The 17783-nt window shown below is 39.0% G+C and overlaps 1 protein-coding gene across 7 annotated transcripts in view; it reads right to left on the bottom strand.

Annotated features, from left to right (window-relative positions):
• iqsec3 (IQ motif and Sec7 domain ArfGEF 3) overlaps nucleotides 1-17783 on the bottom strand; it is a 194890-nt gene that overhangs the window by 37600 nt on the left and 139507 nt on the right. For all 7 annotated transcript variants that reach the window (XM_008110439.3, XM_008110438.2, XM_008110436.3 and 4 more), the window contains exon 5: nucleotides 10314-10475. In XM_008110439.3, the coding sequence (XP_008108646.2) occupies nucleotides 10314-10475 (162 nt within the window). The remainder of the gene's footprint in view (nucleotides 1-10313; nucleotides 10476-17783) is intronic.

Below are 17783 nucleotides of genomic sequence, written 5' to 3'. Positions count from 1 at the left end.
TATACCTTGTTTTAATCTCTAATGGCAGCCCTCTTTAGTCCCATGATAGAGGAAAGGTGGGATATAGAATGAATGAATTATTGACTAATAAACTAAGCAATCATAATTGAGGCTCCAGGGAACAATTTCCTAGGGATAAACCTTCTCACAAACTGATGCAACCCTGTGGGACTTATAAGCAAGGAAGCCAGCCACATTAAAAAAAATTGGTGTGTTGTACACATGGAAAATTTAGCAACAGGGGAGGCAAAATAGTGTCCACATGGTTCGGACTACATCCTCCACCATCCCTGATTAGCATGGCTGATGGTCTATGATTAAGTGAGTTATAGTCCAAAGCCTCTGGAGGGCTGGTAGGTTCGTCTACTTCTACTCTAGCATAACTAACAAAAGGGAATATCTACTTGCCTTTTATACATTGTGGAAATTACAACACTTTTTATGATGCTCTTCCACTTGTGTAGGGCTGCATCTGAACAATGCAACTAATAGACAAGTTAGGAGACTCTCCTTCTTTTAAGGTTTTAAAATAGGGGTTGGATAACCATCTCCCAGGAGAATCACAGAGTTGGAAGAGGCTCCGTGGGCCATCCAGTACAACTCCCTGCCAAAAAGCAGGAATATCGCATTCAAAGCACCCCTGACAGATGGCCATCCAGCCTCTGTTTAAAAGCCTCCAAAGAAGGAGCCTCCACCACAGAGAGTTGTATAGTCATACAGAGCAGGGAGTTGGACAACATGGTTCTGGTAGTCTTCTCCAACACTTATGGCTCTCCCAGTAAATAGTGAGTGGTATAGGTGATGGTTCATTTGACTGAGGAAGCTTTATAACAGTTTGAGAAATGGACTTTCAGAATCTTTGTTCAATAACATGATGACCTGATATGAAAGATTCAGAATAAGTCTGACTAACACTGGAACTTTAAAAAAATTAGAAGGAAAATCAACTAATGGTTTTATTGCTTTTGAAGGAAAGTGGAATCTTGAACCTCTGTCCGCACTGAGATCACTTTCACTGGAATTTCAGCTCCCATAATGTCATGCTGGTCCTTCCATTCACAGGTAGCATTGCCAGAAGCAATTTCCTCATCAAGTGGGAGTGGTCTCTATCAAGAGGCATTAAGCCAGTGCATATTCTGCCACAAGGTACCTGAAACAAAACTAATCGTGGCACCAGAGACTCCTTGCACAAGAATTTGGGGTCAAGGCAGGAAGCAGCTGTATGGTTGTGGGCCGGAATCTGCTCAGTCAAGCGCAATGACCTATTTTCAAGCTTTTTCCGCTCAGGTGACAATGTAGCAGGAGCCAGATTCCAACTAAAAGCATCTGTAATGAACTCACACAGCCCACACTCTGAGAGGGAACCAAGGCGAGGCAGTCAGGTGGAAATTCTTACAACCACAAGATTCAAAGATATTAATAAGTAAGAGCACTTTTCTTTCAAAAAAGGAAACAACTCCAGGGCAAAAGATAAGGAGAGGCCTTGCATTAGTCTAGGGGCACCCATGCTTGCAACAAGTCACAGGCAGAGGTCACTAATAATCCAGCCAGTGACCTCTCTGTACCAGTCCAACTTCACCATATATGGACCTGCAAGTAGGATTTCACACTGAAAATTCAAGAGGGCCTTTATACATTTAATAATTATGTAGAAGATGCAATTTTAGCAAATGTTGTTTGTCATTTGTTAAAGATACAAGATTCTTTTACAGTTTTTAATCTCAAAATCCTAAATTGCAGGTTGGAAGATGGTATCCTGGGCAGAAGGTGCGGCCTGTCATGTTGCAGAAAGAAAATCTCCTCCAAATAACATTCCCTCTTCTATCTTACTTTCAAAGATATAGAAGTCTACCTATCCTACAATCTGACCATCCTGAGTGCTGATTTCACTTCCCTTGTTGCCTAGTTCTGCCAAAAGACAAAAATCTCCAGGTCCTTCAACACTTCATTAGTAACTGTTGGCTAAATTTTCTTTTTTTGTTACAGCTCCAGTTTTTTTATCTCTGTTTCTTCTAATCTCATACCTACCCATTGTCTTCCTTCTTCAGTTTCTCTGTTCTTGTTCCTTATGGAACTGTCGCTCAGTTGCTCCTAAAGTTGTTACTGTTCGTGGTTTATTTCTCTCTAGACTTTTCACCTTCTTGTTCTCACTGAAACCTGGCTCTCTGCTAGTTCAGCTGTCCTCTCCTTTGGAGGATTACTCATTGAAAAATATCTGAAGCTACATCTAAAGAGGACAGCCAGACTGCTGTCTGTTGTGTTCTTTAGAGACCACGTATTACCATTCTTGTTGGAACTTCACTTGCTTTCAGTTAGCTTTTGAATTCAATTCAAAGTGCTAGTTTTTATATGCAAAGTTTTCAGATCCTCACATAAGCCTTTGAGACCCTCAACAGCAGCTCTGTTATGTATTACATCACTTTGAGAAGCCAAAACTGGTGTGTACAGGAGACAAAGTGTGGTAGCACCTCAGCTGTATAGCTCCCTCCCAAGGAAAATCAGTCTAGCTCCCAGAAGTAGTTTTCTGGATTATTTATGTATTTGTTTCCCAAATGTCTGCCCACATTTCTAACCCACAAGGCTCCAATAGGAGCTTACATTTAAATACAAAAGGCAAACCAATTACACAGAGATACAGACATTCAACAGAACAATAAAATAAACAATTGAGACAAACAGCAGACATCCAAGAAATTCTAATTTAACAACCAACGTACAACAAATTTCTTCCTGATGAACAGAAGCAACTCAGCCATTTTTTGAGTTTTGGAGGCAAGGTTTTCCACAGAGAGGCTAATGAGAAAGCCTTCTATCTAGCAGTCTTTTGCTGAAGAAGTGTTCTTTGGAGTATAACCAATCACAACTAATGCAGGTTTCCCAGACAGAGGATTTCAAGTACAGTCCCCAACATCATCAGCAAAGGTAAACAAATATTTAGGTCTAACATCCCTGTCAGCATGTGCACATGATACTAAGCGTGATAGACAATGGTCTGACCAATGGCTGCTTTCAGCAATGATGGGGAAGTTACAAATTCTGGGCAGTAAGGAGACTAGCCTGCCCTCCAGAAAAACACATCAGAACACAGTGCCCCCAATCTAGCCAGTAACCTGCTCTCATTTACCAGAATGTCTCTTACATTCAGAAAAATAACCCCTGCTTTAAAAACAAATTGAAGAAGACAAGTTGTGTCCGACCTTCCCAGAATCCTTCGACCCGCAGAACAAACAACCCACCCCTAGTGATGCTGCCAGTTCTGTTCAAGGCATGAGCCATCCGTTGCTTACGTGGCAGCGCTTATGAATGGATGGAGAGAATATGACATTCTGAAGACAGAATGCAAAGAACAAAAGGTGAATGGAATCAAGACGAAAGAAAATTGACAGGAACAAAAAGGATGGCATATAAGGACACAAGAGAAGTTGAAGGAAAATGAGTGCATTAAGAGATAAAGACAGTGGGGATGGCATAACATCGCTGATCTCGTAGGAGATGATGAGGTGAGGCAAAGAAGTGGGAAATCATCTCTTCCACCAGAATATATTATTCACCCCAACAAACACTTTCTTTTATCTGATTAACTGTGTTTGAAAATTATAGCTTCACATATGTATCTAACCATTGTTAATGCAAACCAGGAGTGCATTTCTACTGTAGAATTAATGCAATTTGAACCACTGTCATGGCTCAATGCTATGGAATTCTGGGGTTTGTAATTTGATGAGGCACTGGTAGAGAAGGCTAAAGACCTACAGAGAAAACTAAAGAACGGTTACTCCCATTATTCCATAGTATTGAGCCATGGCAGTTAAAGTAATGTCAAACTGCATTGATTTGACAGTGTAGTTGCACTCTATCTCATCCTTTGAATTAGAGAAATAAGAGTTTGGACTTTCTGCATACAAAGCAGGTGCTCTCCCACTGAGTTGTGGCCCTCCTTGAGTTGATCTAACTGTGGTTTTTGAACCTGTTCTTGAGCCTAACAAACAGCTACCTAATTTTCTCATTACAGATTAATTATCCCTTATCCAAAATTTTTGGGACCAGAGGTGTTTTGGAGTTTGGATATTATTTTGGTTTGGATTTTGGAATATATTTGCATATGTACATAATGAGATATCTTGGAGATAAAGCCCATGTCACACACAAAAGTCATTTATGTTCTTTTCTACCTTACACACATAGCCAGAAGGCAATTTTATACAATAATGCTGAGCCTGAAACAAAGTTTGTGTGTACCGAACCATCAGGAAGCCAAAGTATCACTATCTCACCCACCCTTGTGGACATTTTTGAGTTTTGAAGTATTTTGGATTTCCAGATAAGGGACATTCAACCTGTATAAGTTTGCTGTTCTATTATGACTTCAGAGCTAAGCCAGCAGTTTCTGACCATTGCAGAGAAACCTTCCCAGGAGCCTAGGATGGATGTTTCACAGCTTCTTTAAAAGGTATTCTATTATTCATCCCTTTGGTTTGACTAATTTAACAGGGCAGCTTTAGGTACAACACTTGCAATATTCATTCTTGGCTCACACGTAACACTTTTAGTTGATGTTCAAATTAAGAAAAACCTAACCAGGAAGGTGAGCATGTAATTATAATTAGCTTCACATTGGGGGAGAAAACCACAGTGAGTTTTGAAGTGTGTGCATGTTAAAAATTCAAATTATCTCTCACATCATATTACATGTTATATGTGGCTTGGGCAATTGTATGTCTAAAGAAACATCCAGCTGAGATGGATGAGAAACATCCAGAGGTTGCTGTGAAGGAAAGGAAGCACTGGATCTTGTGTAGGAAAATCAATTACTTTAATCTTCACACAGCTAAGTCACTGGCACCCCAACCCCACCCCCACCCCCACCCCCACCCTGCCGCCTTGCCATCACATTCAATTAATTTGTGATTCTAGGAAAGGTTTAATCTGGAAACTTGTGCAACCATACATTGGCTATGACAGGGGGAAAATGGACATGTGTGTGGATCTGTATGGTATTGCTTTTTGTGAAGCCTCGTCATAGACAATAAAAACGACAGAAAGAAAGGGGCCATGTTAGGACAGGCAGGGTAGCTGGAGGCAGGACTGTTAGAAGCATGCCATCGACTGTCCTTTGCTCCTTGCAGCTCGACTGAGGATTACTCACCCAGTGGAAGCAGAAAGAAAAAAAGAGGAGAAAGACAACGGGGGAGGAAATCAAAAGGCAATTCCTGGATCCAAGCAAACAGAAATAGTGCTTTCTCTCTGGGCTCATGGAGACGAAAGGGAATGTTGCTTTGATCCTGCTTCCAACCGTCTGAAGCCCAGACTTTGCCCTCATCGGGCCAGAATGCCTTTCTTCTTCTTTCAAGGACAACTGACAGGTGAAATAGAATTCTGAATTTTGAGGCAGAGGGAAGGTAACATAAGCATTTTTGAACCTATTCATTATCTGTTTACTGGCAGAGAATGAACAGGTAAGGTGCAAGAAGGAAAGAGGAAGGGGGGCACTGGCCAAGTGATCTTCATTCCACTAGCCAGAGGAAAGAATTACCATATATACTTGAGTATAAGCCAACCCGACTTTAAGCCGAGGCACCTAATTTTACCACAAAAACTGGGATAACTTATTGAATCGAGTATAAGCCAAGGGTGGGAAATGTAGCAGCTACTGGTAAATTTCAAAATAAAAATAGATACCAATATAATTACATTAATCAAGGCATCAGTAGGTTAAATGTTTGTGAATATTTACCGTATTTCAAAGAAAAACTAGCTCTGTAAGTGGAAAGGTATGGGCAACAAAACAATATGGTATCAACAATAACCTAATAATAATAATAATAATAATAATAATAATAATAATAATCATAATAATCATAATAATCATAATAATAATAAACTTCATTTGGATCCCACCCTATCTCCCCATGGGGACTCAGGCCAGCTGCCAACATAGTAACAGGCAAACATTCAATGCTTATATAAACAATGCAGAACTAGATATAGATCTATAATTATAGATACTAATTTCACATATGCATTTCCCCCTGAAACATTTGCAAATCCCTTTGTGTGTGTGTGTGTGTGCATTTCCCCTACAATATTTGCAAGCCATGTCTATATATATTTGTGTGTTCATTTCCCCCCTGTAATATTTGCAAGCCCTATATATAGGTAGGTAAGAATATATTCATATCTATCCAGACATCTCTTTTTATATAGATAATTATATCTATATAGGATTTGCAGAAACTTGCAAACATATGAGGGTAAATTCATATATAAAAATAATGTATATGTATGGCTACAGATATACAGGTACATGGATATATATGTATATAGGATTTGCAAATACCTGCAAACATATGAGGGGAAAATTCATATATAAAATTAATGTAGATGATAGATAGATAGATAGATAGATAAGGAATGCAAAAGCTTGCAAGGGGTTAATGCCTTAATCTGTAGGAAAGTTTAACAAATGCTTTCATTATATATATATATATATATATATATATATATATATATATATATATATATATATATATTCTTCCTGACTTGCAAGGGCATCTTTCCCTTTTCAAAACATTCCCTTGATTAAGAGCGAGGGAGGCTTTGCAAAAGAAAACATACTGATAAGGAAGGGTAAGAGAGAAATATATCATATATTGCAAGCAATAGCCTGCAGGCTCCATTGCCGGCCTTGACTCTGACCCCATTATAAGCTGAGGGAGGCTTTTTCAGCTTAAAAAAAGGGCTAAAAAAACTCAGCTTATCTTCAAGTATATACAATACTTTTCCTTTGTATCCCGTACTATCACATGTATAACCCATCCTCTTTCTGGCCCAAATCAATGGCTTCTGCTTTAGTTACTTTTAATTATTATGCTTGACATGACGATATCAGAGAGATTACAGGCCTTGGTATGTCCAGATCAATATGCAAGCAGCATATTAAATAAACATAGAAAGAGGGATCAAGCCTGAACCTGTAAATTAAGATGTCTACTTATTAGATTCTGCCTTGATGTAGACTGGCCTAATATGACTTGGAAACACTACCAACCTAGTTCATGGTTTCACAATGAAAATATTGCACAGTAACCATCTGCTACCCAGAGCAAGCAAGTGAGAATGAATGAATGAATGAATGGGAAGAAATACAGCAAATCATCTTTCAAGAGGGAGCACCAACAATGAGAGAAACATGTATGTGCGAAAGTGGCAAACTCTACATCCTGGAAAATTCCAAAACCCATGGTTGAAAATGAAATTGCATGATGACACTTCTTATTCCACAGAGGTTTCATTGAGCAGCAAAGAAAACACACAGAGCTACTTGGTTCACAGATTCCATGACTCTCTAGTCAATTCTTAAGATCAAAATTCGTATCTCATAGTATTAATTATTTAGTATTATTTATTTGCTATTAGACTGGAGCCCCCAATGGGGCAGCATGTTAAAGCACTGAGCTGCTGAACTTGCAAACTGAAAGGTTGCAAGTTCGAATCCGGGGAGCAGAGTGAGCACCCACTGTTAGCCCCAGCTTCTGCCAACCTAGCAGTTCGAAAACATGCAAATGTGAGTAGATCAATAGGTACCGCTCCGGCGGGAATATAATGGTGCTCCATACAGTCATGCTGGCCACATGACCTTGGAGGTGTCTACGGACAACGCTGGCCCTTCGGCTTAGAAATTGAGATGAGCACCAACCCCCAGAGTCGGACACGACTGGACTTAATCACAGGTGAAAACCTTTACCTTTACTATTTGCTTTTAGACACGTCTTTGTGCTCCAATATACTTATTACAAAGGAAAGCTTACTGAGTCTGCTGAAGGTGTGTCTTAATAAGTAATAAGAGGGTGAAAATATTTCAATTAGCCAAAGTGCATGTGTTTCCTATTTATTTATTTTTTGGATAATGGCAAATATTTTGTCTTCTTCATATTGCAATAATGCTAAATCTAAGACCCTATATATAATTTGCAAAAAAAGTAGGATGCTTAAAATGCAAGCAAACGTGGGGCAAGGATACAACAGTTGCCCTGTTTTGAACCATTTTTCAGAATTTTCTTCAAATCCCCTAACCCTTGGATGAAAATTTGTCTTGCCACCCAATTTAGTCAGCTTTGTAATGATAGTGTGTGAGATGAGCTGTAGAATGACATCATGGTGAAGTAATTATATGACTGTAAGAAAAACAATACACACGGTTTGCTCTACCAACATGCTTGCTTGCTATGACAATAGCTCTATTGGAGGCATGGTAGCAGTGAATTAAATAACAATGCTCTCTCCCTGCCCTTCTGCTTTCATCATCGTCCTCTAAACATGGAGGACCATCTTCTGGATAGAAAAGTCTCCTCTACCCTTGGAGTCTTGGAGATTTCCCAAAAAAAGAGGAGGCTCTACTCTCAAAAGTGCACCCACCAAACTAGAGACAGATATGAGAGGCCTTGCACAGTTCCCCTCCTCAAATGTTATTTAATTCAATTTCAGAACACTTGAAGAGAGGGTAATTTGATCATGTCAACTGGCCCTCAGCCAAAGCTTTGCTATTTCTGCTATAAATATCTAGTCGTGATAAAGCTGTCTCCTTAACCAACCAGCTGGTAGCAATGTACAGTGGTCTTGTTGTGAGTCTCGTATGAAAAGCAAAAAGGATAAGAAAATCAACCAAGATTTCAGTTTGCATTATCAGAAGCATTCTTTTTGTTTGATAAAATCTTCATAATACATAATAATACACAATACAAAAGTTTTGATTTAGAAACAGAAAGACCTGATGACAAGAACAATTTAATCATTACTGTAAATATATACTAAATTGTAACATTGTATACAACTGTTAAGCCTGTTCCCAAAGATTCTAAAATTATAGCTGATGAAGATTGTAAGATCCCTTTATTAGTGATTCTTCCAATAGAGCCCATATCTCTGTAGAGAAACAATGGCATTAAACCCATTTCATTCTATATTCCAGAGATCCTAGATTAGGGACACACTACATCGTGACCTCCAGATGTTTTGGACTACCATTCCCTTCAGTCCTGCCCAACATGGTTAATACCAGAGATTATGGGAGTTGCAATCCAAAACATATAGAAGGCAACTCATGTCTTATGTAGGGATCAGAGAAACATTGTATATTTATCAAAGGTAGGAGTCAGATGCAAGATAACAAGACACTTCAAAGAGCTTTCATAGCTGATTTTCAAACCTGACAGGCCTGTTTTCAACACTCAACATAGTTGTGCAAATATCAAGGTCCACTGCAGGATAAGAAATCCAACAAGGTTAGCACTGGTTGCCAATTTCCTTCTTGCACGTTTTTAATGGAGATTTTTTACTAATGCTGTCTACTATTAATGTAATTATTTCCCTACTCAAAGTGTTTTTGGATGGAAGGTAGGAAGGTAAATGAAGTACTACACAACTCTTTCAAATTTGGTTTTCTTCCAAATATCCAAATGGTAATTTGCACACTGAAGTCCTTTAGACTTAGCTTTCCTTTCTGACCTCCTCCCCCTTCTTCCTTTTTTTGCCCTTTTCTCCCTCTTCCTGTTTGGGATTGAAGGTATTTCTTTGTGTTTCCTGAGACAAAAATAATGTAGGACAGGATTAGGTTAGAGAAGACTTCTGCAGAAGTGCATGATGGAGTTAATGGAAAGTGGTGAGATCAAAAACCTCCAGCAATTGTTTCATTTGCTGATATGCTTAGCAGTTCACATTTGGAGACAGTTGCTGAGCTGTTTTTACATCTCAGTCTTACTGCCCCAGTAATGTACGACCAAGGATCACTCTGAAGTTCAGAATTACAACCGCCCATAGCTTTTATTCTATAGGGTGTCTGGCAGCTTTTCTATAGGGTGTCTGGCACTATTGGCCATAGCTGTGCCATTTATCAATGCTGCAATAGGGTAAGGGTGGAGAATGTAGGTGTATTTTTATCCCTGAAGGCTCAAATTGATTTGGAAGTACATGTTTTTCAGACTTTTACAGAAGAATAATCCAGATCCCTTGATCCTTGTCCTGTGGATCCTGTTCCCATGCAAGCCTATATCCTTCCTTTCTTTGAGATCCTTTCATTAGTTCACTTATGCAAACCAACTTTTTCCCCTCCTTCAATGCATTTCTGTGGAATTATTCCCAGTATTCCCTGTATATAAAAAGAAGCCATTATATCAACTTTCTCGGAATGAATGTTTGGAAGACAGTACCTGGGAGAAGGAGAAAGTAAGTGAAACATAGCAGCCATAACCAATGAAAGCATAGGCAGTTGTAGACAATGGTTGCGGAAAAGCATGTGGTTGGGATGACACACTTACTCTAGAACGTCCCGGTTGAACTGTTTCTTGCTGTTTCCTAAAAACTCTCCAATCATCTGTCGACTAAGACCCTTGCGTTGCAACAGAAAATGTGCCACTCCGATTGGAGTATCTGGGATGAACCCTCGAGAGATCAGGAACTGAATCCCCTTATCTGGATTTCTGAAATGAGAAGAAAGGTAAGGATACATTGCATACAGTATGCCTCAGTCAATGAAGTAGAGATATTCCCAGGCATTATTTCGTTAACAGAACATGTAGCACCAGAAGCAGAAATGACTTAGAAAGAATAAGAAAGGTTTCAAGTGTTATAAAAATGAACAGAGGCTCAGCATGTTTCAGTAGTTTCTTTATCCACAATTAAAAATATTGACATGTGAAATGAAACAACTGTAAGCCTTGCATAAGTAAAGAAAAACATTTTGAACGTTTTAGAGACCATTTAGAAGTTTCTTCTAAAATACATCCAGGGATGATTTTTTTTTTGTTTTGCCAGCCTCCACCTTTTTATGATATTCCTTTCAATTCCCAATTTCGAGATCTGTGTTTTTTAAACCCACTAGGGATAGTTTATCTCTTTTTTGAAATTCACACATGTCTAGTAAGGGATTCTGGAAGCAGCTGCTGGTTATCTTACCTGTTCTAGCTTAGAGCTACAGTAAGTACAGCTAGAACAGAACCCCATTTTTCCCCAACTCAAGTCTGTCTGCAAGGTTTATTGCAGACAGACTGTTGTAACTCAATCCTGAAAGTCTGTTTCTTCAGTCTCTCTTCACCATTTTCACATATTGATTTAAAATACTTTTTAAAAATGGAGCTTCTTTGTCAAGAGTTATTGTCTACTGAGGAATGCCTGTAATTACTTGAGTGCCCTATTCATTCATTATGCCTTGTCTTTCTTCCAACAAGCTCAAGGCAGCATACATGATCCCTCCCACCACCGCCTGAATGTATCTTCATGAGAGTACTATGAAGTAGGTCAGGCTGAGAGAGCCTGGCCTGGGGCACCCAATGAATTGCACGACTAAGTAGGGAAGAAAGCCTGGATACCTCAAGTCCCAGACCAATAATATCACCACTTTACTATACTGGTTTTCTATTACCTTTCTATATAGGCCAACACACAAAGCTTTCTGTGAAGTTCATAAAATCATACTAAAACTAGGACATATAAAAATAGCACAAAAACCAATAACAGCAACAATAAAACTAGTTATGAAATAAAACCAAAGAGACACCATGAGTGATACATTACCATTTAAAAGAAGAAACATGGGGTTTTTTAAGAAAGTAGACAAGGAAGAAAAAGCTTAGGAATGTTTTTAAAAAAAGGACTTTTACTTGGTGTCAAAAAGATCACAACATAGCGGGATATTTCACCATCAAGCTCAAGCACACTTCTTACACCACAAAAGGAAACAGGGAATTTGGTCTTTCAGAAGTTTAGATACCAAGGCAAGGTCAGGAAGAAATAAGGAAATCTATTGGGAAAAATATTGCCACAATATATGGGAGCTTCCAAAGGGAGACTAAGGATGCATTCTCCTGCTTCATGACCAAAGTAAAAATTACAAAGCATGAATTCTCTTGCTTTAAGACGAAATCTTGAAAACAGTAAGTCACAGACAATATTGTTGCCAAGAAGTACATAACCAAATAACATTTCACAATGTGGTAAATGCAACATGTGGGAATGATGCTATAAAGGGAACGGAGGGATGGGGATTAATAAGATTTTTTGTTTTCATTAAAGGAATGCCTAGTTGTGATGAGGAGCAGTATTGTGTTATTTTTCTTATCCTATTGTTTAAAAAATAACAACAAATCAACAAAACGTTATGAGCAGGGAACATAATGTTACTTTCTAAAATGGAAAAATGAGTAACAATAATGTAGAGGCCACTTTTAACACTGAAACAAGTAATGGAAGTTATTTACATAAGAAGTAATTTTCCAAATCCTCTCCATGTTGACCATGAAACAAGGAGTAACATATGAAAGGGGTCAAATGATTTACTATACATAGTTGTGTATAAATCAACCTCAGGTATAAGTCTAGGCTTTTTTTAAAACCAAATTTCTGGATTTTGATATGACCCATAGATAAGCTGAGGGTAATTCCATGGTGAGGGAAAACTGCCCCTGTTAGCTGTTGCCATTTCCCCTCCCAGATTTTTTTTTAAAGTGGCCCCACGAAAGAGAGAATAAAGAAGGCCAGTGCTTCTTTTAGGTTTTCCTGAAATGAACCAAACTCTCACCTTTCGCCACTACTCTTTGTCAGAAGAATTAAGATATAGTATTTATTCTAGCCCACAGATAAGTTGACCCAGGTATTTTGGGTCGATTAATCCACTAACATTTTCAGACTTATGCATGAGTACAAATAGTAATTCATAGAAACTCTTCACAAAATAACCAAAGTGCTTTCCTTAATCCTGCCTATGGACCTCATTACATGGACTTGAAGCCCCATCCTAGGATGCTGCTGCGATGCAGCCAGGACAGAGCCCACTGGAGCCCATCACAACATGCAGAGATACTTCCAGTGGGGCTCTGTGCACGCTGTGTCTCAGCATCATGCTAGGTGACAGGCCTGAAAATATGGGTGACTATCCCGTGCTGTCCCACTAAGCCAGGGACAACACAGGATCAAGCTGAGGCCAGATTGATTCCAGCGTGGGATGGTAAGCAGGCAATTGTAAGACATACAACAACCCCAATGTAGGGAGCTGTCTGACGGTATACCCTGCTCCCCCACAGATTTGCCATGCTGCCCCATAGAATCCCCTTGCTGTCCCCCAGCTTAAGGACCTCCATGTGATGAGGTCCTTAGAGATCAACTGCCAGTTTTGGTTCATTGTTGTTCTGCCAATAAACTGATTTGCTGAATCACAGCCAGTGCAAAAGCTACTGTGTAGGTTACCATGCACTAATACTGCCTTTAATATTTTTTTCAGCACTTTACAATTATATTAACACCTTCAGCCTCATATTGTTTCTGGATTTTGTTGGCAGTCATTTTTCTTTTCTTTTTTTCTGTGGAGCTCATGTTTGGCTCGATGCTGTGAAATTCCCCCAGCTTCTCCTGGCTTCCCCTCCGCCTACAGAGAAGGCCACCCACACAAATGCTGCTATTAGAGCAACGCTGCATAATGAGGCTTTCTCCATTCCAGGAATTCCACCCACTCACCACAAAATGTGTTGTCGTTTGAAGTGTCGAGTCACAAATGCATTCAGTCAATTCGCAGTAGGTTGTCACCGTTCAGAATATTACTCAATAATTGCTCATAAGGGAGTTACATGATTGAAGACATGGAGGATAAGGCCACACAGCAGACCTCTTGGGCCACACAGACCCAGTTTTTGTACAGGGTAGCAGTTATAATACTGCAGGTAAACCATTGGTGTTATTAAATCCTGTCAAGAAAAGTTTATATAACCAGGGATACTGACATTTATTAGTGGGAGCAATAATGGTTGTTGTTCTGTTGGGAGCACTTCCTGTAACTGAAGTCTTCTGTACACAGCCAAATTGTGAAAAGGAATAGCATTAAAGCCATTTGGCAACCAAAGTAATTCTTTTTAATGATCAGAGAGGGCTTTGCGTAAAAGGTAGCTTATTCCACTGGGGAAAGCAGGATCAAAATGCAAGTTGTGTTTGTGATCCAAAATTAAAAGTATGGTGGAAGGTAGAAAAAAGGTATCTCACCAACTCTTATTTGCCTTTATGTGAATAAGCCTTAGAGCAAGTTAGTGCTGATTTGCATATGACAAATGTCTGCTTAAGAAGATAATGGCACAACCAATTTAGAAAAAAATCTTTCTGAACCCAGACATTTATAGGAATTATTTCCCGTGAACACCCCATTTGGTAGCAAGGTATTATTAGAGGGTTATCAATTCCATTCTGGGTTCTATATTGATTACAGAATGATTCAGCCTAAGCCACTAAGCGTTTCACTGCAGAAGAACAGGATGAGTTCAACTCTGCTACTCTCCGAACATGGCTTTTTAATGCGACTAATCATGGCATTGAGTTTGGGGGCATTGTTTTGTAGCAGTTCCACTCGTGACTAAAGGACAGGTTCCAGAGGTGGTTGAACCCTAACCCTTGGAAGTCTTGCTGCAGACTGCATCAAGGTATGATGTCATCTCCAACACAAGATGGAACTTCTGGGTGAAGACCTTACATTTGTTTTAGTATTCCTAGTAACTTGACTTGATTTTACTGTAGATCTTTTATAGATATTATAATCATTCTAAACCATGGCCCTGTCTAAAAAGCAGGATAAAAGAAAAAGATGGTGGAACAAGGGGAAGATAAATGGCGTACACTGCTGGCTAATCTTCTATTAAGCTAAGTAAGGGGAGAATTAGAGTGGTAAAGTGATTTGAGCACTGGACTATAACTCAGTTCAGCCATGAAAACCCACTGGATGATCTTGGGCAATATAAACAGTTTTTGGGCAATCTGAACACAAAAGGATGATTATATTTATGTCCTGCTTGTGGGCTTTCAGAAGGCATCTGGTTGTCTGGTGTGTGAAGAGAATGCTGAATTAGGGATAATGTTGGTTTGATCTTCCTGGGCTGTTACATTCTTATTATGGATGAGCAGCACTTCTTTGTGGGATACCAAACCTGGTCTTCCTTGATAGGACAACCTAAAGTCCGTTTTGTGGAACCAAGGCAGACTGTGGACCAGCCTTTAACAGTGAGGTGGTCATCAGCTCCATTGCCTTGAACTTCTGACAAGAGGTTTACACATAGTTTCCAAACAAGCTCCAATCCAGGGTGTTATAAGGACAGAGTTGTTTAGCTTCTATACATCACTGGTTTCCAAACAATTTTATTAGCCTAATCTTCACCTGAGAGGCAGGGTGGCATAGAGGTTTGAGCGTTGAATACAACTCTGGAGATCAGAATCTCCATCCAGACATGGAAACACATTACATGGTCTTGGAGAAATCATACTTCCTCAACGCCTGAGGAAGGCAAAGGCAAACCCCCTCTGAACAAATCTTGCCAAGAAGACCCAACAAAAAGTTTGTCTTAGAGTTGTCAAAAGATGGAAATGTCTTGAAGGCAAACAACTACATACAAATTAAGCTTTGTGAAATATGTGATTGCTCCTGCCTTAAAGATGGATCACTTGTCATTTTTTTTCTTTTATTCCTTTAACATGCCTTGTATTATTTCAAGTGAGAAGAAATGTGAAATTGTTACAAAATTTGCTTTCAGCCAAATGTTGGCAGTAATACTTAATGCAATAGTGCTAATGCTCCCAAAGCATGGAAAATTACCTTTAGGATGAATGAGTACTGTGAAACTCTTAAAGCCACCCATAACTGAGCAGTGATAGGATGATGCTTTGATAAAAGGTAGAAATCTGGGTATTTTAAATTAATAAAGGATTTGATTTCATTTAAATAGCTTCCAGCAAGATACTGTTAAAACCCTGACAATCTAAAATAAAAATAAAAATTACATTGGCTAGTGTGTTAAAATACTAATAAAATAAAATTAATTTAAGAACAAAGCCAAAAGAAATAAACATGAAGCACACATGTTCATATGTGTTTATATGTCTACAATTTACCTATCAACTTACAACAACCCAAAAATTTCACAGGGTTTTCTTAGGAAACAAATGCTCAACGGTCTCTTCCTGGAGATGGAGCCAAGTCTAAACACAAAATTCACTTATGCTTTTAATACATATCATGCATATAGCCTAAAATTGTGTGCATAAAACAATGTTTGTGCACACTGTACCATCACAAAGCAAAGGAATCACTGTCTCAGCCATCTTTGCAGTCCATTTTGGAGTACTTTGGATTTTGGAATTCTGTATAAGGGATGCTCATTTATATGTTGAGCAGAAAGAAGGACAGAACCAAACCCTGTGGAACCCAGGTGGGCAAAACACTGGGTGTCAGACAGATAACAAAGGATTATCCTACCACTCCTCAGTTATGGATGTTTTCAACATATCAGTATATGCATTCTTCACAAAAAGTAATTTTCACAACTTTGCAATATCACCACTCAAATGACAATAACATGCATTTCTTCTGAACATTTTCACAGCAAATGAATAAAGAAAGTGAATGAGTAATCAGATTGTCTGTTATGATTGCAAAAGAAGATGTCTTGCAATGAGCCCAGGCACAGTTGCAAAGGAATCCTTTACTATATTGTTTCTTTATGTTCTGCAGAAATAAAATAAGCATCTCAGGCCTGTCACAATGAAATGGTTTTCTCAACCATAACTTAAAAAAAAAATCAAAGGTGGAAGGAAGAATTGCAAAGAGTTACTTTAGACAATCCCAAGAATCTGAGAATAGAACAGAAAGAGCTAGCGCAGTGGTCCTAGGTGTTATGAACTTCCATTCCCAAAAGACAGTCAGCTTGGCCAACAGTCAGGAATTCAGGGATGTGAAGTCCAAAATATTTGGAGGACCAAGGTTTGGAAACCACTGATCTAAAGACTGTTGTTTGCTGTTGCTAATTTGTGTCTTCTGGTTGTTTCCACCTTATGATGATCCTAAAATAAACCTGCCATGGAATTTCCTTTTGTCCAGATTTATTCAGAGGGACCTTGCCATTGCCCTTCTCTGAGGCTGAGTGTGACTTACCCGTCACCCATGTGAAATCATTTCTATTTCAAAGGTTCTTTGAGGAAAACCACAACAACAGGACAGATGGTAACTGGTATATATATTCCTCATTTCACACAAGCAAGCGATCTGACTCAAGCACTCTTATTAAACTTTTTCAACTTGTGGCCCCCTTTTGCCCAATAAATTTTATTTGTATATAGGCATATTAAAAGGGATACAAATAAAACATTTTTTAATATCAGATGGTTAAAACCATGGATATGGAGGATAAATTATACCACAGCAATAACAATTAGGGTGTGCCTAATTTCCAAGTAGATAAAAATCAACCCCCTTATGTAAAATACAGTGGGCCTCAATATATGCTCAGTGGATAACAAAACCCCAAGGATGCCCAAATTCCATGCTATATAAGGGTGTAGTAAAATGATGTTCCTTATATAAAATGGCAAAGTCAAGATTTCAGATACATATAGATATACAAGCTGTGGATGGTTGAATTCATGGATGCAGAGTGCCCATCCTATTGCAAGACAACCTCTGCAAGAAGATTAAACTGCAATCCTTAAAATAACAAAAAAAAACCAATTTCCTTTAAGCACAGGGTGCAGTTGGCAAGAAGGAAGGGCAGTAAATACCTGTAGGGCTGGCAAAGTCCCTTCTCCTCCACCCTTACATACCTCCTTTGCCTTTCCTCATTCCTCCCTTGTTGTCCTCCTTGTCTCCTCCCACTTCCCCTCCTCCACTGCCAGGTGGTTTCTTTCTCCCTCATCCCTCCATGTAGCCAGCTGCCTTTCCCTTCCCTTGCAGCTTGTGCTGGGCATTTTCTTATTCTCCTTTGATAGCA

This window comes from Anolis carolinensis, chromosome 5 (genome assembly GCF_035594765.1).
Source record: "Anolis carolinensis isolate JA03-04 chromosome 5, rAnoCar3.1.pri, whole genome shotgun sequence".
Lineage (NCBI taxonomy): Eukaryota > Metazoa > Chordata > Lepidosauria > Squamata > Dactyloidae > Anolis > Anolis carolinensis.
This window is presented reverse-complemented; position numbering and strand designations above follow the sequence as displayed.